Below are 23,150 nucleotides of genomic sequence, written 5' to 3'. Positions count from 1 at the left end.
GGTTCTAGAGAAGAGGGGGGTGGGGGGATGGGTTAGCCTGGTGATGGGTATTAAAGAGAGCACGTACTGCATGGAGCACTGGGTGTTATGCACAAACAATGAATCATGGAACACCATCAAAAACTAATGATGTAATGTATGGTGATTAACATAACATAATAAAATTTAAAAAAAGGCACAAACTTTCAGTTATAAGATAAATAAGTTATGCGTGTATAATTTACAGCATGAAGACCATAGTTAGACTGCACAGGCGTACCTCAGATATTGCAAGTTCAGTTCCAGACTACCCCAATAAAGCAAATGTTAGAAAAAGCAAGTCACACGAATTTTTTGGTTTCCAAGTGCATAGAAAAGTTATGTTTACCCTATAGTATACTAAGTGTGGAATAGCATTATGTCTAAAAACAATGTACTTACCTTAATTAAAAAATATTTTATTGCTAAAAAATGCTAGCCATCATCTGAGCTTTCACTGAATCATTATCACTGATCACAGATCACTACAACAAATATATTAATAATGATAATGTTTGAAATATTGCGAGAGTTACCAAAACGTGACACAGAGACACCAAATGAGCAAATGCCAATAGAACTTTGCTCGACACAGGGTTGCCACAAACCTTCAATTTGTAAAACAAACAAAAAAAACCCCCACATATCTGCAAAGTACAATAAAGCAAAGCACAATAAAACGAGGTATGCTTATATTGTGTATTTGAAAGTTGCTAAGAGAGTAGATCTTAAAAGTTCTCATCACAAGAAAAAAATACTTGTAACTATGTGAAGTGACTGGATGTTGACTAAACTTACCGTGGTGATCATTTCACTATGTATACATATATCAAATCATTATGTTGTGTACCTGAAACTAATACAATAGTATATGTCAATTATATCTCAATAAAACTGGCAAAGATTAAAGTAAAAAAAGATGGGGAAAAAAAGAAAAGGTATAGTTTTTATCTTTAGTGGTGCTTGAGGAAAAGCAGATTTAATTAAAAGATTTAGAGATCAATGAGATGTAGAAATATTGAAAGGCTTCCTAGGTACTTTGATGGGCGTTAAAATAAAAGGTACTCATTCCTTGTTATGTGTAAATTTTTTTTTAATTAAAGTGCTCTCTTTTCTTTATACAAGTAAATCAGTAGCACGTGCATTGTTAGGGTCGGTTTTTAGAAAGAGAAATTTCCTGGGCGCCTAGGTGGCTCAGTTGGTTAAGCGACTGCCTTCGGCTCAGGACATGATCCCAGGGTCCTGGGATCGAGTCCCACATCGGGCTCCCGGCTCGGCGGGGAGCCTGCTTCTCCCTCTGACCCTCTCCTCTCTCATGCTGTTTCTCTCTCGCTCGCTCTCCAATAAATAAATAAATAAAATCTTTAAAAAAAAAGAAAGAGAAATTTCCTAAGGTTTGTCATGAAAGTGGAGAGAAAATGAAAGAGCAACACGCAAAAGTGAAATGAGCTGTGAATGACAACAGGCTCAATCAAGAAAACAAGGTAATGTGATGTGGTATTTAGTGTTGTGATGGGAGGATTTGGGAAGCCTAGTTTTTCACACCAGCCCCAGGTGGCACAGTCAGCCCTGGGGATGTAGGAAAATACAGGTGCAAAAGGGGGAGAACAGCTACAGGGTGGGTGTCCCATGAAATGAAATCCTCACATTGAAAAAGCCTAGTTTATTTTGGTGTGTTGAAGAGTTTATTAGCGTTCAGTTTAAAAAGATTTACATCTGTGGTATACCAAGACACAGGAGTTCTTAAAGAAGTTATCCTTTAGGGTTTGGTCCTTGGTTTAGAATTTGTGGAGCCTTGGTGTTGGTGGTGGTGGTGGTGGTAAGCGGTTTAAGAATTCATGATCTTGGGGCACCTGGGTGGCTCAGTAGGTTAAGCATCTACCTTTGGCTCAGGTCATGATCCCAGGGTCCTGGGATCGAGTCCCCTGTTGGGCTCTCAGCTCAGCAGGGAGCCTGCTTCTCCCTCTCCCTATATCCCTTCCCCCACTTGTGCGTGCTTTCTCTCTTTCTCTCTGTGTCAAATAAATAAATCTTAAAAAAAAAAAAAAAAAGAATTCATGATCTTGGTCCAGGACTGGTAATATCGTATCACTTCCTTGTCCCTCACAAAAATGGTTCTCGGTAAGGTTCAGAGCTGTCAGGGCAAGCTGAGGGTTCTCGTGAAGTTGCAAAGCCTCAGTTTTGTCAATGCCACCAGCTGCTTCTATTAGAAGACTCAGCCAAGTACTTTTCTTTAGGATTTTTCTTTCATTGAACATCAACCCATGTCTTATGGAGAAATTTTATCAGTTTAAATAGTTTATTAGTAAGCCTAGAGTATTCTTGGGATTATTTTTTACAGAGACTCTGAAAAAAGAGCAGTAAATCAATTTTAAATTGTGCTGCTCACGGAAGCCAGTTGGGATGAGGTGGCCTCCCAAGAGCCACTTCAACCACCATTTCATGGTAAGTGATCGTTCTAGGAAGCTTAGCAGATAGATAAGGTAAATATATTGAGTGACAAACTGAAAAGTCACTTACTGTTGTTTTCAACAACTATGTAAAGAGTACTTTCAGTAACCAGGCTGTGCCTCTCTACAATTGGTAATATAATTGAATATTCCCCCAAACAGGTTTACAAATGACTTTTCTAAAATAGAGTCTACGTATTAGGCTTTTTCAACATGAGGATTTCATTACATGAAATCTTTCATTCATTGATAGACTAATTTATACATGTGACTGTTTATTGATTGCACTATTGGGTACTATTTGTGCTGGAGGTGTTGAGGTTGGTACTGGAGATGAAGATAGAAAAGTCTTTTGCTTTCAGAGTTTACATTCTAAAGGGGAATAACACCAGTAGCCACATAAACAAATCCATAATAATATTTCAGAAAGTGACTTAGTGCTATGAGGACAGATGAATGGAGTGTTAGGCAGCATAAGTGGAGAGTGAAATGATTTTAGGTAAGATAGTCAGGAAAGCATTAGAACAGAGACCAGAATAATGAGAGACAATGATGTATAAAAGTGTGCAAGGAAAGCATCGCAGGTAGAAGAGCAAGAGCAAAGGCCCTGAGGCAGGCAAGGAACTGGATTATATTAGGACCTTGAGTTTATGTATTTATTTTTAGAGAAGGGGAGAAACACAGAGGCAGAAGGAAAGAGAATCTTAAGCAGGCTCCACACTCAGTGCAGAGCCCCACGCAGGGCCTGATCTCACAACCCTGAGATCATGTCCTGAGCCAAAATCAAGAGTTAGATGCTTAACCGATTGAGCCACCCAGGTGCCCCTAGGACCTTATAGAGCAACATAAAGATTTTGGAATTTAAGTTTTATGGGAATCCAAAGGAGTGATGTGATCACACTTATATTTTAAAAATAATTATGGCTGCTCTTTGGAGAACAGATGATAGAGAGTAATAGGAGAAGCAGTAGAAGAAGCTCAGCTCAAAGGCTAACAGTGTCATTTGCATATGCTTATAATGATGCTAGGAACAGAATGATGCAATGGAGAAATGGACCACTTGAAGATATATATATATATATTTTTTTAAAGATTTCATTTATTCATTTGAGACACAGAGATAGAAAGAGAGCACGAGCAGAGGGAGAGGCAGAGGCAGAGGCAGAGGGAGAAGCAGGCTCCCTGCCGAGCCAGGAGCCCGACGCAGGGCTCGATCCCAGGACCCTGGACCATGACCCGAGCCGAAGGCAGACGCCCAACCATCTGAGCCACCCAGGCACCCCCACTTGAAGATATATATTGAAGGACAAAGCCTTGGGACCTGCCAAAGAAATGGATAAAATGGCTGTGTTCCAACACTCACGTCCTGTTGTTGTCCGCACAGTTGACTTTTAAGTCATTTATTTCTCCAAAGTGAGATTTCCTTAAAAATCTCCATTTGGACTAAGTAGCTAAGTGAGAATTTGGAAGTAATAGAACACACCACTAAACAAATTAACAAGAGAGTTCTACATTTAATGATTTAGATTCATGATGTGTGGCTTATTGAAGCAGAAATTCAATTACTTTCTATGGACAGTGGTTCAGGCGATCTCCAGTGTAGATAGAGTGACCTGGCCCAGTTGGCCTCTCCTGCCTCTCGGCCTTTCACCCAATCCACCCCAACCATGTTGATCTCTCTATTCCAATAAGTCAAGCTCTTTCCTCTTCTAGCACCTTTGCATTAGCTCTGCCTCTTCCTGGGAAGTTCTTTCATTAGTCATTTTGGGCACATGCCAGGACCTGCAAGATTTCCAGGGGCCTGGAAAAAGTCCAGGGGCTGGGGAAATGAATATTGTCTCAAAAATATGACAAGAATATTGCAAAAATAGAATTAATAAATTTAATTAAATAAATTAAATAAAGATAGTTAAATTAAATAAATGTAAATTAACTATCTACAAAACATAATATATGTTAACTCCATTCATTGCTAAATTTGAATATTCATAAAATTTCATGATACTGGAAATAATTTTTTGGTCAGATTCCTGAGTATGCTGAAAAATTATAACCAGATGTAAATTACATGCATTACTAGTGGCTAAATAAAATCTAAAGGCAAAATTATAATATCCATTTGAAGGTTTTGCAGTGAAAAAAATATATTTAATTGACATGGATGTACTTTAATATGTTTGCCATGATGTGTAATGGAGTTTCCAACATTAAAATTATCAAGGTCCTTTAAAAGTCTTCAGATGGCCCTGCTTGGCTTCCCATAGTAGAAAAGGTAAAAAAAGAGAGAATTTCAAAGATTCCTCATGTATTTTTCTCTCTTGCCACACCCTTGATTGCCAACTCAACAAAATAAATAAGGAGTGGTCTAGCTGTTTAGAAATACACAAGAACTTAAAAAGTTTTTTTTTAATTTGAGTATGGTTGACACATGGTGTTACATTAGTTTCAGGTGTACAACATAGTGATTCAGCTTCTTTGTACATTATGCTGGGCTCATCACAAGTGTAGCTACCATCTGTCACTATATAACACTATTACTATATCCTTGACTATATTCACTATGATGTGCCTTTGATTTCTGTGACTTATTCATTCCATAACTGGAAGGCTGTATTTCCCACTGCCCTAACTCAGTGCCACCTTTTTTTGAGGGCAACTTGTCAGTAGATGCTCATTTTTAAAATTTGCTTTGACCAAGCAATTCTGCTTCTAGAGATTTATCCTAAGGAAATAATTGGACCAGTACACAAAGATATATAAGGATGCGTATTATAGCAGCATTGTTTATAACAGTAAAAAATGGAGCAACCTCGAAAGAGTTCCATAATTGGAGCTAGGCTTTATTCTCAACATTTTTTCAATATGGAGAGATGTCAATGAAATAGTTGTAAAAAGGAAAAAAAAAAAAAAAGAGGGTTGCCTGGGTGGCTCAGTCAGTTAAGTGGCCAGTTCTTGATTTCGGCTCAGGTCATGATCTCCCGTGGATCAAGCCCCACCTCCACTCCCCACTGCATGTGGAGCCTGCCTAAGATTCTCTCTCCCTCTCCCTCTGTCCCTCCCCTACCCCCAACTTGTGCACGCACTCTTTTTCTCGCTCTCTTAAAAAAGGAACATGTTTATTATGATTTTATAATAATTTTTTTAAAAGAAATAGAAGTGAGTGTTTATGTGTGTGTAAACATAAGGAAGTCTGGAAGTATTTATACCAAAATGTTAGCAGTGATCATCTTTAGGTAGTAGAACTGCGAATTTTTACTTTAAAAAAAAAAAATACTTCTTTATGGCCAGGTTGTTTTTTCCAGTAAATGTAAAATTTATATAATCCACTAAAATAGTATAGTTATTTCTGTTTTGAGATATAATATTATAGAAATAACAAATGAGTTAAATTGCCACCTTTAATTCCATAATATCAACAAGACAGTCAACTCCATCAAATATTTCTTTGATGATCGCAAAAACAAAACGAAAAGGATGACATTAGAGAGGCTTAGATTTATTTACATGTCCTTTTGCAGATGAATATAACTTCTGAATGGTTTCAAACCAAAACCAGCTTTATGTTGCTCTTCTATTTTTGTGGAAATGAGCTTCGCAGAGCTGTTCTTTTCTGTGGGGTCCTTGAAAATAGTAGAATATTGCTTAGGTTTCTAAGAAATGTAAATATTGGTACATTATCTTGTCTTGTGGCATATTGGTAGTGAGACTTCAGACACATTGTCTAACTTACTAAACTTTTTTTAGAGAGAGAGAGAGTGTGAGGGCATGCATGTTCGAGAGCAGGGGCGGGGCAAAGGAGGGGGAGAGAGAGAATCCCAAGCAGGCTCCAGGGTCAGACACAGGACTCGATCTCAGGACCCTGAAATCAAGTCAGGTGCTTAACCAACCGAGCCACCCATGCACCCCATTACCAAACCTTTCTTAAGGAGATGGGATCAGTTGTTGAAATGGCTCAGTCCCTGGGTGAATTTGCCTTGAAGGAACTTTGTGGTCCGAGTATTCTCCCACTTATGTTGGTTATGTGTATCTGCCCTTCATATAAAAGAGCCTTTTTTTATGGAGATGGGAAAGAGCCGCTGGGGAAATGCAGGAAGAGTGATTTCTTTAAGTGAGAATAACCTCAAAACCTTGTCTGTGTTCATTATAGCATGTAAGTAACTATGGTTTTGTAAAACTTGCCTTCTTCCCAATTGAGAAGCCTCACTCATGTGCTCATTTTATTCAGCATTCTTTAAATGTCTTTAATATCAAGACAGAGTGGAAAGGACATCCAAGTAGAAATCAGAAGGCCTGGTTTCTAGCTTTTTAGTGACTGTGTAATCCTGGGGCCAGCAACTCAGCTATTGGGTTTTTCATCTCCATAACCCAGTGTTAAGGATCCCTCATGGCCTCCCAAATGACCTTGACTCAAAGGTCAAATAAGATAATCTAGCTGTTGGAAAACCATGATGTCCTGCGACAACACCAGGTGCTTCTGTGAGGTGCACAGGTTCTGAGTGCTTTAGGGGATGCAGGGATGAATAAGATATGATCTCTCCCTGCAGAGAGGCTTCCAACCTAGTCAGGAAAACAGGTCGTTGGCAATATGTGAGATTAACAAGGGAGGAGGAGGCAAAGGAGCTGTGTTATGGATAAGTATAGAACTGTGGAGACCTGAGTTACATTATGGTGCATCCATTTTACCAGAAGTAATCTTGTCCTAGTGGAAAGAATTATCCCCATTCTCTCATTAAATCTTATAATTACATGCAGGAGCTTTTTTACTGTTCCTTTATTTTTGAGGCACTCTTGAAAATCAACATGAATGAAACTAAGGGTCCTGATTCCCAATGCATTCTGTCTCCAGAATTTCTCCCCAAAAGGCTGATGTGGACTGTTCTTTTTCGTTTCTCTGATTCTAACAGAGAAGTTCAGCTTCATTTTTGCCTTTATGAACCTATCTTGACTTAAACAAGCAACAAAGAGGAGCAGTTTTATCATTTAAAGGATGGCAGTCTGTCAAATTCTCACCTCTAAAACTCCAGCTGAGTAAGAACATCAGCGTATTCAGAAGGGGAAAAGCTGACCTAATATTACTGGCTTTCAGCCAGTCTTGAATAAATCATAAACAGTTGAGTGAACTTGTACTATGAATGGTCAAGATTTTTAAGGCAGAGATGTCTGTGCTTTTCTTGTGTTACTTTGCTTCCCGATTAAGTTATCAGGATAGGTGAGGTGAAGGTGATAACCACTACACTACAGAAACAAGGCAGAAGAGGGGCGCCTGGGTGGCTCAGATAGTTAAGCGTCTGCCTTCGGCTCAGGTCATGATCCCAGGGTCCTGGGATCGAGTCCCGCATCGGGCTCCCTGCTAGGCGGGGAGTCTGCTTCTCTCCCTCTGCCTCTGCCTCTCTCTCTCTCTCTGACTTTCATGAATAAATAAATTAAAAAAATAAATAAAAAAAAGAAACAAGGCAGAAGACATGAACAGACACTTCTCCAAAGAAGACATACAAATGGACAAGAGACACATGAAAAAATGCTCAACATCGCTTGTCATCAGGGAAATACAAATCAAAACCACAATAAGATACCACCTCACACCAGTCAGAATGGTTAAAATTAACATGTCAGGAAACAACAAATGTTGACGAGGATGCAGAGAAAGGGGAACCGTCCTACACTGTTGGTGGGAATGCAAGCTGGTGCAGCCACTCTGGAAAACAGTATGGAGGTTCCTCAAAAAGTTGAAAATAGAGCTACCCTACAACCCAGCAATTGCACTACTGAGTATTTACCCCAAAGATACAAATGTAGTGATCCGAAGGGGCATTGCATCCCAATGTTTATAGCAGCAATGTCCACAATAGCCAAACGTGGAAAGAGCCTAGGTATCCATCAACGGAAGAATGGATAAAGAAGATGTAGTATATATATACAATGGAATATTATGCGCCATCAGAAACAATGAAAATTTACCTTTTACATTGAAGTGGATGGAACTGGAGGGTGTTATGCTGAGCAAAATAAGCCAATCAGAGAAAGACAATTATCATATGATTTCACTCATATGTGGAATATAAGAAACAGCACAGAGGATCATAGGGGAAGGGAGGGAAAACTGAATGGGAAGTCATCAGAGAGGGAGACAAACCATGAGAGACTCTTAACTCTAGGAAACAAACTGAGGGTTGCTGGAGGGGAGGTGGGGGGGGATGGGGTAATTGGTGATGGGCATTAAAGAGGGCATGTGATGGGACGAGCACTAGGTGTTATATGCAACTGATGAATTATTGAACTCTACATCTGAAACTAATGATGTACTATATGTTGCCTAATTGAATTTAAACTAAAAAAATATATATCAGGATAGGTATCATATGGTACCATGAAGTATGGCAAGCATTTTGGTTAGAAAGCATTCAGGTCTAGCTCACAACAAAAACAAGAAAAGACGCAACTACTAGTAGAACAGATATTTGTGCTAAGTAAGAATTTTATTGTCACTGTTTAACAGATCTCATTTAGACTCTTGATCTTTTTAAAAGATTTTATTTTTAGTAATCTCTACACCCAGTGTGGGGCTCAAACTCACCACCCGAGATCAAGAGTCACATGCTCTATCAACTGAGCCAACCAGCCGCCTGAGACTCACTCTTGTCCTTTTATATCATTTTTATGTTGTTTCTTTCTTGGTGTCTTAGCACCTTTAAAAGCTGTTATCATGAGGGCTAGCTCACAGAGCACATCCTTCTCACTGTCTTTAACCAGATTCATGGTTGACTGTAACCATGCAAAAGTTACGTGCAGGCAGCATTTACAAAACACAGCATTTCTTTCTGTTTCTCTTAGATTTGCAAGGACACTAAACCATCTCTGAAGGGAGGAATTTACAAGGAACTGATTATGAAAATAATCTTAAATTATTTCAGAAATGCTGGGGTGAGGAAATACTGTGCAGGACATGAGTGAGAAAGTTCTAGTGGCTCTCCGTGGATTGCAGACTGTGCTGCCCTGCACGTGTGGTTTTTCCCAGTTGCCCAGGATAGATAGCATACCTTTAAAGTAAACAATTCAATATATGTTAATTAATTGAATTTAAATTAAATTTTTTTTAATTTTTAAAAAATAAAATAAGCAATTCAAATGACTAATTAGTTGGCTCCCTTATTTACCTTCCTCATAAGGGGCACTAGAAAGAGCATTTAACCCTTGAAGTCAAAAGCAACATTTACTTCTCACGGGGAGAAGCAGTCAGGACTTTTTTTCTTACTTAAAAGACTCTGGAATTTATATGGACAAGTTTGTGCCTATAGTTTACTAGTGTTTTTCTTCTATATTTATTCTTTTGTTTTGTAATATTGCTAAAAATTGCATTCTGCAGCTTTGTGTTTGCGAGAATGCATCCCATACACTCTGTCACACAGCAGCAATCATGGGTTTATTATCTCTAACACCAAAGTATCATTACACAGTAACTGAAAGTTAATGATTTTTAAATTAACTATATATGAAAGTTATTCAAAACTGCAGCATTTTCTTCTCCATCTTTTAACAATAGAAAGATAGAGAGATCGTGTATTGGTTAAGAGGTTTTAGAGTTGGGCAGAGCTGAGTTTATACCGAATCTCTACCATTTACTATCCCTATTTCCCCATTTGTTAACTAGAGATATTAGTCCTACTTCACAGAGTTATTGTAAGGATGGAACTAAGGATGATAATGTGGGTATTGTGCTTAGTACAGTCTGAAGATATGGCCTAGACTCAACAACGTGTGGGCATCTTTATTATTAACAATAAACAATTTGTAAGCCCTGGGTGTGTAACACCAGCAGTGATAAATATGACACGTGCCTTCATTTTATTGACCATTCAACTAAAGCAGTGTTTGGGGTTCTTAACCATTTTATTCCTCTATTCATTGTCCAAGTGTAAAAACTGAATTTAAAATTGGTGAAGAGTAATTAGTCATTGTTAGGAAAAAGCTTCTTGCATTTTGTAACCTTGAGCCCAAACCCATGATGATCCTCTATATGGACAATGTTCCATCTTTAAATAACATCTTAATGTCTGCAAGAAGCAAGGTGAAGTAGTTACTCCTTATTTTGCTGATTCAGCAAAGGACAAATAAGAAAAAATATTAAATGCCTCAAAGAGATCACAGATTTTTGCACCATTCCCTTTTTATCAGCTCATCCCCCTGACTAATAAGAGCTACTGCTGATGTGTGGTATTGACCCTGCTTCACAATAGCAGTACCAAGCATTGTGGCAGACAAACCCCAGTGGGGTTAACCCTGGGAATGTTTACATTGACCCATATTAACCACAGTGAAAATGTGTCCATATTTTAATCTCCTCTGATGGATGATAAATTCCGTGAGCAGCTTGCTCTAAAAAAGTAATTGTGCCTGTCTTCAAACAGTTTACAATTACATGGTACTCAGCTGGGATCCAGTAAAATTTTACTGACTTGAGGCACAGTCATTAAAACTACTTTATGATGTTTTCAGTATTTAATGCCTAAGCATTATGGAACACTACATCAAAAACTAATGATGTACTGTATGGTGACATAACATAATTAAAAAAAAGAAAAGAAAAAAGTGCCTAAGCATTGAAGACTATTTGGAAAATTAAAAAAAAGAAAAGAAAAGCTGTGAACTAGTTTCCCACCACCAACTAGAGCCACTGCAAACATTCTGGTGAATTTCCTTTATGCATCATTTTGTGGATTTTTAAAAATTTATTTTCTCATAAGCATGTTAATGTGATTACCTTACCTTCATAAATATTTGAAATATGGATTATCTGTCAAGTGTCTATCCCAGTTTACTTAAGGATTCCATTTTCCCTGTAGTTTGACATTGAAATGGTTACCAATTACTATTATAAGTAGACCTGCAATATTCATATTTTATAAAACTGTCCTTGAATTTAGGATTATTTCCTTTGTATAGATTCTAAGAAGTGAGATTAATGAGTCAAAAGGTTTACACTCATGAACGATGTATGAGTGAGTACCCATTTTTAAATATATTTGACAACTCTAGGTATTTAAAAAAAAAACATTGCTTCTTTGATAGGCAGGTTGTTTTAATTGCATTTATTAGATTGACTGAAACCCATTCTCGAGCTTGGCAAGATTTAAACAAGCAAAATGAAGCTATTTTGGTGTATGGTATGAAATGAAGAGCCTAGTTTTCCCTTAATACTTCGCTGTTTTTAATCTTCTGATTCCCACCTCTGTCTTTCAGTTTCACGGGAGATTCTAAACTTGCGTCAAGTATGCGCTATGTGGAAACACAGTCAATGCAGATAGGAGCATCCTATATGATTCAGTTCAGTTTGGTGATGGGCTGTGGCCAGAAATACACTCCGCACATGGACAACCAGGTGAAGCTGGAGTACTCAAACAATCACGGCCTCACCTGGCACCTGGTCCAAGAGGTAAGTCTGTTTTTTCTAATGCTTGTAGGCTCCTCCTTTTTACATAGGAAGCAGAGAGTTACAATTCCAAAAGTTTAGGTTTGGTTCAAAAGGAACAATGTTATTTGTAACTTAGCGTTGAAGTCAAGTCAGCAATAAGGATTCCACATTCTGCACTATCAGATACTAAATTATAATTGAAAATAAAAAAGAAATGAGAATAACTTCAGGACTGGGTACTCTAGGATGGTGTTTGGAATATTATTTTCTCTAACCCTCCTCCTCCATAAATTTTCTCTAACCCTTCCTTCCTCCTTCCTCTCTTTCTTTTCTCCCTATAGCATGTCTTTATCTGTTCTTTTCTAACTCTCTTTACCTGTAGGTAGTCCATATTAAAAATTTGGCACATCTTGCCTTTTAAAAAAAGAAGAAAGAAATACATAGATCCGGATTCTTAGGATCAAATTGTACTTCTTTATATACACGGTGATCTGACATTACAATACATGCATAAATAGCACAGTGATTAGAATAATTTTGCCAAATGCCAGTGTTATGATAAAAGGTCAAAATATGGATCCTAATCCATGTCCATTTTTATATGTGAGAATTAAAAGACATTTAATTTCATGGTGACACTTGTTTCCCCGTTATTTCCCAAATATTTCAGCTTCACAGAAGGAAGAATCATGGATTGCATCCATATTGCAAATAGTTAAGATTATGACATTAGATTTCTCTAAGGCCTTTTGCATTTATGGTGAGTGAGTCAACACATTGTCCCTGGAGGAACAGAAGCCAGGTTTAATTTTTGCCTTCCTCTCTCTTAGGAATGTCTTCCAAGTATGCCGAGTTGTCAGGAATTCACCTCAGCAAGTATTTACCATGCCAGTGAGTTCACGCAGTGGAGAAGAGTCATAGTGCTTCTTCCCCAGAAAACTTGGTGAGAGATGACATCCATAGTGACTTTAACTTTTACCATCTCTGTTAGCGCGACTTGAATATGAAGAAGAGTTAAGCACCATGGCAAGATGAATTTTCTTTGTCATCAAAAGACCCAGATCTTTCTTTTATATTGAGGATATTTGAAAAATAGAACTAATGAAAATTTGATTCCCAAACTGTCCTACTTTTTTTTTTATTATGTTAATCACCATACATTACATCATCAGTTTTAGATGTAGTGTTGCATGATTCATTGTTTGCGTGTAACACCCAGTGCTCCATGCAGACTGTGCCCTCCTCAATACCCATCACCGGGCTGACCCATCCCCCCACCCCCTTCCCTCTAGAGCCCTCATTTGTCCTACTTTTTTTTTTTTAATTTTCGTATGGTTGACACACTGTTACATTAGTACATCAGGTGTACAACTCAGTGATTTGACAACTCTGTACCTTATGCTTATGTATGTCATAAGTACTTCTACCATGCCACTGACCACATTCCCTATGCTGCGCCTTTTATTCCTGTGGCTTATTCATTCCCTAAATGGAAAACTGTATCTCCCACTCCCCTTCACCCATTTTTTCCACCCTCCCTACCCCGGGGCAACCAACAGTCTGTTCTCGGTATTTGTTGGTCTGATTCTGCTTTTTGTTTATTCAATGTTTTGCATTTTATTTTTTATGATTTTATTTATTTATTTGAGAGAGAGAGAGAGCACAAGCAAGGGGAGGGGGAGAGGGAGAAGCAGATGCCCCGCTGAGCAGGGAGCCCAATGTGGGGACTCAATCCCAGGACCCTGGGATCATGACCTCAGCAGACGCATAACCGACTGAGTCACCCAGGGCCCCTGTTTTGTATTTTAGATTCCACGTATGAATGAAATCATGTGGTATTTTTCTTTCTCAGTCTGACTTATTTCACTTAGCATAATACCCTCTATGTCCTAGCTTTTTCTGACCTCCCTTTCTGCCCCAACTCAATGAGCTGTTCCTTTAGGTTTGACATATGTTGAAAGGGAAGGATACAGCATCCAGAATCTCCTATGTCAAGACAATTTGCATTTCAAGGCTGTTTTCTCGCTGCAAAGCCCTACTTTTTTATTTCAAAAGCTTAATACACACTTTTTTTACTATTCATTCTCTCAGTAACCATAAAAATCATCCCCCAAGAAGCTAAAGCCTCAGTAATTAGGGAGAAATTTAAATATTTGATAATGTTTAAGAGAAAAACACTTTTTTTCCCTAAATATTACATAATTTTTAGATTGATTGCTCTGGGCATCTGCTGGTGAGGAATAGATTGTAGGAGAAAGAGTGAAGACAGGGAGTTGAGTTAGAAGTTTCCAGGCATTCCATGTTTAGGTGGCTTGGAGTATGACTGTAGCAGACAAGACAAGAGCCGTCATTGTGAAATATATTTTAATCAAATAGGGCTTGCTGATGCACTCCGTGGGAGCTGTGGTAGAAAAGAAAGAATCAAAACCAGTTTGTAAATCCGAGGCCTAGGTAAACTGACCGAGGTGGGGAAGCCTGGAGAAGGAGTGGATTTGGGGCAGGAAATGAAGTGTTCTGTTTCTGGGATGCGGAGTTTAAGATACTTATCTATCCAAGCAGAAATGTCGAGAAGCCAACTGGACTTATACATCTGGAGCTCAGAAAAGAGGTTTGGGTTGAAGCGTTAAATACCATGAGTACTGTTTGAAGCCCTGTGACAGGATAAGCTTGCCCAAGAAAGAAACTTAGACTAGAAATTAGACTAGAAATTAGAAGCTCTCAGTCTATCCTTACCAGTGATTAATTAATCACATGATTTTAACGATTCACAACCTCTTCAAGCCTGATTTCTCATGAGTAGAATGAAGTTTAATTAGATGATCTTAAAAGTCCCTCTCAGTTCAGGAATTCTAAGATTCTGTGATGTGGGTAGTAGGAAAAACATGAAAGAGACAAGAATTGTATTTTTCTGTGGCATCAGCCTTCCAAGACCCCTTTTGTAAAGAGAAAATTACTAAATAAACCCTTCTTCGATTATTTTACGTGGAAGCTAGGCTCTACACAAAACAATTGGTTAGATAACAACCCAGAATTATTATTACACGTCCTTTAGTTGGAGATTGAATTACTGAATTATAGAAGAATGTCTCCTTGATTATTTTTAAGGATTCATCATTATGTCAGTTGGAATAAAATGCTTGAAATTTGATTTCCACAGGTTTTTTTATATCCAACTGTGAGCCATTTCCTAGATATTCTGTTAATGCTTTGTATAACAAGTTGCTACTTTCTCTAACATCCTACTTTTTTATGTCTACTGCTGGGAATATAATCAGGATTTGTATTTAATTTCAATGGTATTCCAAGCATATCTATCATGATTATAAAAAAGCAACAGATCAAACAATTGAAATAGTAGTCATACTTGCTGTAAAGCTACTGAGGTTTTTTCTTTATGATTATTTCACCATTAAGTGTATCACCCTCATTATTTAAAAATGTTGATTTTTATTTATTGACATGTAAGGTATAATTTCAAAATTATGATGGTAAGTTCATCTTGATAGTGTATCTTAGAGATGTCTTTTCATCCCCAGAAATGTTATAAACTTATTCTTTTTTTTAAAGATTTTATTTATTTGAGAGAGATAGAGCACATGCAAGAGAGCACAAGCAGGGAGAGGGGTTAGGGTAGAAAGGGAGGGAAAAGCAGACTCCCCGCTGAACGGGGAGCCCAGTGTGGGCTTGATCCCAGGACCCTGAGATCATGACCTGAGCTGAAGTCAGATGCTTAACCAACTGAGCCACCCAGGCGCCCCGAAAGTAAAATATTTTTTAAAAACAAACAAACCCAATAAGATATTTTCTTTTAACATTCCTGCTAATATTTAAACTAAACATGATTGCTATATATAAAAAAAAAAAGTGTTCATCTGGTTATTATCATTGGTTTGGGATTTATAATGTTTTTTAAAAGCTCTGCTATAAGGATGAAGTACATTTAGTATCCCTGGCATTCTTGATAACTTTATTATATTCATTTCAAACTTTTGCAAATAGCATGTTTTTCTTAAGCATTGGGGAAAACAGTGCAGTTTAGTTTTAAGCAGTTTTCCTTTTGGCAAATCTTTGTTCTGCTGCTTTGATTCACACATACACAACTCTAAATTGAATACACACAAGCAAATGTGGTCCCCACATTACCAAAAATCTGTTAACTTTGGAAAATATGCTAGATAGGACAACTTAGAGTGGAAATATTGAATATATATACACCTGCTTAGAGAAATTATATTGTATATGAACTGAACATTTGTTACCCAGTGAAAATTAATTTTGTTTTTATGAGAGCATTTACATAAGAACAGGGCCTAATGAGACCCAAACAGCTGTCAGTTGCTACTTCATAAACAAATCTACACCTAATGACTGAATAAGTTTCAGAAAATTGGGCAAATGTAATTATAGTAACTCTGAAAGTGGAAAATACAGTTTAGTCAGCCTTCATTTACCTCAGTTCCTCAGCCTTGATACCTTAATACCTAACTACCAAGAGATGACTCGATGCTATTTTAATTCAGTCTAGAAGTTTATATGGGAAAAAAATCAAAGACAAGACTGACAAGTTTTGTTGCTTTGAGGAATCCATAGAGTTTGGGTTTTAAATGCAAGTCAACTTCATTTCATGATCCACATAGCAATGGTCCCACTTTCAGACCCAATCCGAAGCACACAAAATGTTCCTTCTAAGAATGCTTAGATCTGAGGGGGGGGGGGGTTGGCAAATTAAATATTTGTATTGAGGGCAATATTTAGCAGTGATGCAGCTGCAAATCAGTGAGATCACACCTTGTGTTCTCATGTGTGACCAGCTGGAGATTGCTCACACAGCTAATTTTTTTTTCTCACTAAAAACGAAGCCAATATTCAACCTCTTCTGCTTCCTTTTCTGTTAATTAACATCAGCACATTAAACTGTGGATTGTAATTTTAAATGGAAAAATCCACTTTAAGCTTTTTATCTTAAGGAAATAGTCTCTTTTTCAAGAGTTCACAAGATGCACGTAAGGACTAATTTACTTAGTAAAAGAATTTAGAATGTGTTTACGTGACTGTTCAGAAACATACATAAACTGGGAAATCTGGGACATGTCTGAAACCCTCCCACCCCATTTTAATGTTTGAAATATCAAAACTTCAAAACAATGTATGCCATGGGTTTCACGTAGGCATGTGACTAGATAGGAAATAAACCATCATCTCAGTCAACAACCACCAGAACAATCACTAAATTTACGAGCTAGAAGGGATCTTAGAAATTGGTTTGCCCAATCCCTTTGTTTGAGAGGTGAGGAACTAGAAAGCCTGAAGGCTTGAATTTCTCACTAAAGGTCACACAGCTGATAAATTGCAGAGCTAGAGTCCAAGGGGCCAAGTCCCCAGACCCCTAGTACATTCTTTACTCCATTACCTACAGAAGGCAGAAACAGGCTGCCCTTTCCTGGCCTGTTCATCCACTTATTGACTCATTTTTTTAGCAGTCTCTTTTGGTACACCTACTTAATTCTGTTCCTGTGCAAACTGTTGAGACAAAAGATAGCTCTGTCCCCAAAAGAGCTCACAGTCTAGACACCTGTGGCCTCAGACTTGACTCAGATTATCAGTCCTGACAAGATACAGTCATCTTTCCTTTGCATGAAACTTAATTTGCTTCTCCTCTGTAGGGCTCCATGCTCTAAAACAGTGTACCTACTTTTATAGTAGGATCTTCTACAAACCATTTCTTAATGGGACTATGAAAATTGTGATGGCTATTAGATTTCAAATATAAACTATTACCGTAGAGGAGGTGTATCTCTGTCATTGCATATATCTTGACAAGTGCTGATATGCAGCAAATCAGTGTGTCCTGGATGCATCCTGGAATTATCCTACTAGGAATGAAAATGCAACATATTAGCCACAGATCATTGGCAAAATAAACAATCAAGGCTTAGTCTGGATTTTAACAATCTGTTACATACTTAGGGAGTATTTAATATGTGGGTAATTGATGCAGTAGACGTTAAGGGATCATTCAGAGCAGTTCAGATCAAGTGTATGTGTAGACAGTGTGCTTAGGGAGGGTTTAATCAATGGAATGGAGCATGCACGTGAATTCTGCAAATCCTTTTTGTTTTCTTTTGTTTTGCACTTTGACCAAAAAGAACTAATCACAATCTCTGAAAATTTCTAGAGGCAAAAAATATGATGGGAATTGAAAAGAATTTTTTGTGACTGTCAGTGGATGGAAACTTTCTTGAATTGCTCTCAAAATACTCTCTTCTTTAGACTTTCCATCTGGTTTAGACGAATCAAGGTCTAAAGTGTTTCTCTATGTGTAATGGACTGTTTAGCTTTTTGTTTCCACTTAACATCAGCTTGTCCATGAAACCTACCCAAGTTAATGTTTCTGAAATAATCAGCAGAATTTAGCACCCAGATGTTCTTACTTCTAGAACATGTTCTTCTTAGAGCACATTGTAGCATGTCCCTCAAGCCCAAAAAAATACCCCCAAACAAAAGTTTTGTTTTATATTGAGAGCTCACTGGGAGTTTTCCAATAACTGCTGTTTATTTATTGAAAGAAATTTCATTACCATGATTGAAACACCTCACATTTTCCTCTGTGGAAGAGAGGCTCTTTTGTATATACCTTTTTTTAATTTTTTTAATATTCCTTCTTTCTTGCTTGCTTTTCCTAGCATCAAATCTCTGCATAACAACAAAAAAATCTGGTATTTTGTTTTTCTTCAAAATGTCGCAAATTAAATTAAGATGGAGGTATATATCCAGATTCCTTTTTAACTTTTCGTCATGATCGCTAATAATTGAGTAGACAGACTTTCAACTACCAAAGAAAAATGATTGGCAGCTAAATGCAAGTTCCAGAAAGTTAGTCATCTGAAAGAGTCTGAACTCTGACATTCTTCGTTCTACCGTGTGTCCGCTAAAATACTGTTTTCGCTCCGGTCCCTTGTTTCTAGGTCCAGTGCCACACGCTTCCGCTGGAGTCAGAGCTATTACACAGCCCAAGACGAGTGGGCTTTGGACAGCATTTACATTGGCCAGCAATGCCCAAACATGTGCAGTGGGCACGGCTCATGTGACCACGGCGTGTGCAGGTACACACACCGCCACGTGTGATCGATTGCCTGCTTCTCGGGGTTTGCGTTCAGAGGGATAGCACGGCCGTTGTCATCAGAGCGGTACGGACAGACTGATAAATAATGAAGGAGCCAAAAGGAAAACGATCCTCCTTTCTGCTCTTATTTTAGGTGTAAAAGATGCTGTTACATTTTAAGTGAAGTCTGAATCTGTATATCCTAAACTTCAAAATCTCACCTCAAGACGAGGCCTCCTGGGTTTAAATTTTTCAGAGTTTATTAATTAACCCCAAAGTCCTCTTTGGGGTTAAAAGAGCCTCACTGTTGTTTGTTTCCCTTCCGTTCCCCTGACAGTCTTAAAACACAAGTCAGACAGCTGCTGCGCGCTCTCCTGCGCCGCGTGACCGAAGCTCAAGGTTGTAGGCAGGGGGAGACGGTGATTATCGCTAATGAGGATGAGAAAGGAACACACCTGAATACTTAAAGACTCTAAAAGAGACGGAATTTAATCAGAAAGAGGAGCCATAAAACATGGCCAGAGCTACACGTCGGATGAGCAAACCTTTCCATGTGACTCTCAATATCTACAGGAAGATCCCACCCTTCTCCTCCCACGCCACCCCGCCCTGTCGCTGATACGCACCCGCGCGCGCACACACACACACGCACAGACGTGCGCGCACACACGCACGTGCACGCATGTACCCATCTCCTCCCTCATTACTGCTTGATGCTTCGATTCTGCTGTTACAGCACCATTTCTTTTAAGAAAAGATTCTGTCCTTTTTTCTTTTCAATGTCAAAAACTGAAGCTTGTTACGACCACATACACAGATTGACATTGTGGAGAAAAATCTCGTGTGAATGCTAAGGTCTGAGCAAAAGGGAGACGTGGGAAATGCAGGTGCGTGGCCGTGGCACTCCCAGAAAAGAGGCTGTGACTTTACGTGGCCCTTCCTCTCTCCCAGGTGTGACCAGGGATACCAAGGCACCGAATGCCGCCCGGAAGCTGCCCTTCCTTCTACGATCATGTCGGATTTTGAGAACCAGAATGGTTGGGAGTCTGACTGGCAAGAAGTCATTGGGGGAGAAATTGTAAAGCCAGAACAAGGGTGTGGGGTCATCTCATCTGGATCATCTCTGTATTTCAGCAAGGTAAGAGCTAGGGGTGAGTGATGACGAAGGTCTGACTAAGCTATGGGAATACGTGATCCCCGCAATGGCTATTTCTGTAAGTGAGCGATTTACGGAGCAGTCTGAACTCAGAAGGTACAAACGTGGGACAGTTTTATGTTTCCCCACACTGCTTGCTTTTAAATTCCTTTGTGAAATTCCTATCCCTGAACTACATTTGGGAAACTCTGGTAGTTTGATGATGGTTTGGGGTTACTACAAATCCAGGGTAGGGCCGTTGAGAATTCCTGCCCTTCCTTCTTGTCCCTGATTTAAATCTTGTGGCTTTCCTCTCCTGCCATACCAGCCAGGCTTATGCCTTGAGGATCTTTGAGTGGGGCAGGGACTCCATGTCTTCTCGCCCTGGCATTGGAGGGTGCGTGAGCGTGCAGCCTGGGGGCGAGGAGTGAGCAGGGATGGTGAAGGCGAAGCCTCAAGGTTAAGAACAACAGCTGCCTGCTGCAGTCCGATTCCACCACTCCCTAGCTGTGTGACTTTGAGCAAAACCCTTAACCTCGGTATGGCTTGGCTTCCTCATCTGTACGGTGGAAATAAGAGTATTCTATCTCATCAGGATTGTGAAGCAGAGTAGATGAGTCGGTACTTGTAGGTCATGTAGAACAGTGCCGAACACATAGAAAGCGCTTCTGTAAGTGTTAAATTTGTCAATCCATTAATCTCAAGAATATGATTGGAAGAAGGAGGGGTGACGCTGGGGTTTGGGGATGTGCAGAGCTGTTCCCTGGGACTGACTGTCCATGTTGAGCAGACATCTCGCATCCTATTTCGGCTCAGTTTGTAGCCTGCTGGTGGTGTCTGATGATACAGGACTGTCTGAGTCAACTCAGGCTACTATAACAAAAATACCATAGGTTGGGTGGCTTAAATGGAAAATGGGTTTTTTTCCTCACAGTTCTGAAAGGTGTGAAGTCCAGGATTATGGCACCAGCAGATTCAGTGTTTGGTGAGGGCCTGCTTCCTGGTTTATAGTTGGCTGTCTTTTCATTGTGTCCTCACATGGTGGAGAGAACACAGAGAGAAAAAGCAGGCTGTCTTGTGTCTCTTCTTATGAGGGCGCTAATACCATCATGAGGGCTCCACCCTCATAACCTAAGAACCTGATAAAGGCCCCACCCCCTAATACCCTCCCTTTAGGGGTTAGGCTTTCAACATATGGATTTGGGAGCACACAGACATGAAGTCCGTACAGAGACAGTGTAGAAGTTTTTCTTGCAGTGTTCACCTTTACTAGGGGCAGCACCAGGTGGGACAGACAGGTCAGTAGACACCCCCGAGGGACTAAGGTACCACCCAGAATCTCTAAGACCGATTCTCTTGGAACACGCCCAACCCCTGTTGCTTGGTTAGCGATGGGGAGGGGCGAGCTACCCTCCTCTCCTCCCTAGCTACCATCTAGACAAGACATTATTTTCTTTCTCTCTCCTCTAATTCATCTCTTTATTTAGTCCTCAAAAGGACTAGAGTGGGAGCAGGCCTAGTTCTCCAACCTGAGCTATGTGTCTAACCCTACTTATTAGCAGCTCTCTTTAGAATGTCAGGTGCTTAAAACCACTTCCCAGCAGGTACTATAGCCACCAATTCTAGGACAACTGGAAATGTCCCAGTCTACGTCACCCAACAAATACACAGGTGTAGGTGATATACTGTAGGGCTCATATGTTGTGGAATCTGGGCAGAAATCCAAAATAGCTTAATTTATGCAAATGCAAAAATAGGTACAGGTTTTATTTTGATGCAGGTGCAGAACAAAGAATCAGCAGCAAGCAAACAAGATAGAGAATGATAGAAAATCAGGGATGAATTCCATTTGATGATATTTCCTATCCATTGACATTGAACATCCACTGGTCATTATTGTTAGAGATAATCTTCCACAAGTGACCAATATGCATTGCACAGATCTGGACACACCATGTAATTGTTCAGAAATGGGAAGATTATGTCTCCCATAAGCATCAATTTTAAATAAGATTATGAATCCTTAACCAATATGTACCAAACACCCCAGTAAACACGTATGCATACACACAGATATTTCAAACATAGAAAGGTTACATATCAATATGTATATAACTGTAATTCAAGATGATCTCTATACTAAAGCTACCTGGATCGGTACCTAAGCTCCAAAACTCATTAGCTGATTCATCTTGCAGCCTTATAACATCTTTCTGTACCTCAGTTTTCTCTATTGTAAAGTGGGACTTGGAGAGTATCACTGCGTTAATGAAGGTAAAGAATAAAGAATAGTGTTGGGCACATAGAAATCGTTCAATAAGTGTTAGCTATCACAATTACATTTTATGAGAATATATTTAAAATTGGTATCACTAGATATTTCCATATGTGTGCCCTGCCACTAACTTAAAATCAGTATTTCAGGGATGCCTGGGAGGCTTAGTCGGTTAAGTGTCTTCAGCTCAGATCATGATCTCAGGGTCCTGGGATGGAACCCTGAGTTCGCCTCAGTAGGCAGTCTGCTTCTTCCTCTCCTCCTGCCCCTCCCCCCACTTGTGCTCACTTGCTCTCTCTCTCTCTACCCCTTAAATAAATAAATAAATAAATAAATAAATAAATAAAATCTTTAAAAAAAATCAGCATTGGGGCGCCTGGGTGTCTCAGTTGTTAAGCGTCTGCCTTCGGCTTACGTCATGATCCCAGGGTCCTGGGCTTGAGCCTCACATCGGGCTCCCTGCTCAGCGGGAGGTCTGCTTCTCCCTCCCCCACTCCTCTTGCTTATGTTCCCTCTCTCGCTGTGTCTCTCTCTGTCAAATAAATAAAATCTTTAAAAAAAAAATAAAAAATCAGCATTTCAAAAGTAAAATCATTCTCTTCCCCTCCCAATCCAACTTTCTTCCTAAATTTTTGTCCAGATATCTGAAGAGCATTTTTTTTTTCCTTTTTTTCTCTTGTATCAGGCAGATCTGTTTTGAATTCTAAGTGAGAGAACTAGCTTAAGCAAAAAGGGAGGAAATTTGGTTCATGTAATCAAGA

The 23,150-nt window shown here is 39.1% G+C and overlaps 1 protein-coding gene across 1 annotated transcript in view; it reads left to right on the top strand.

Moving 5' to 3' along the window:
* The window catches only part of RELN (reelin), a 288,596-nt gene that overhangs the window by 149,364 nt on the left and 116,082 nt on the right, over positions 1-23,150 (top strand). Inside the window, 4 exon segments of the mRNA XM_081799707.1 lie at positions 11,706-11,898; positions 12,708-12,820; positions 18,843-18,980; positions 19,931-20,117. Of these exon segments, the coding sequence (XP_081655833.1) occupies positions 11,706-11,898; positions 12,708-12,820; positions 18,843-18,980; positions 19,931-20,117 (631 nt within the window).

This window comes from Leptonychotes weddellii, chromosome 12 (assembly GCF_054177405.1).
Source record: "Leptonychotes weddellii isolate Sample4059 chromosome 12, ASM5417740v2, whole genome shotgun sequence".
NCBI lineage: Eukaryota > Metazoa > Chordata > Mammalia > Carnivora > Phocidae > Leptonychotes > Leptonychotes weddellii.
Note: the sequence above shows the minus strand (reverse complement) of the source record. Positions and strands in the feature narration are given on the sequence as shown.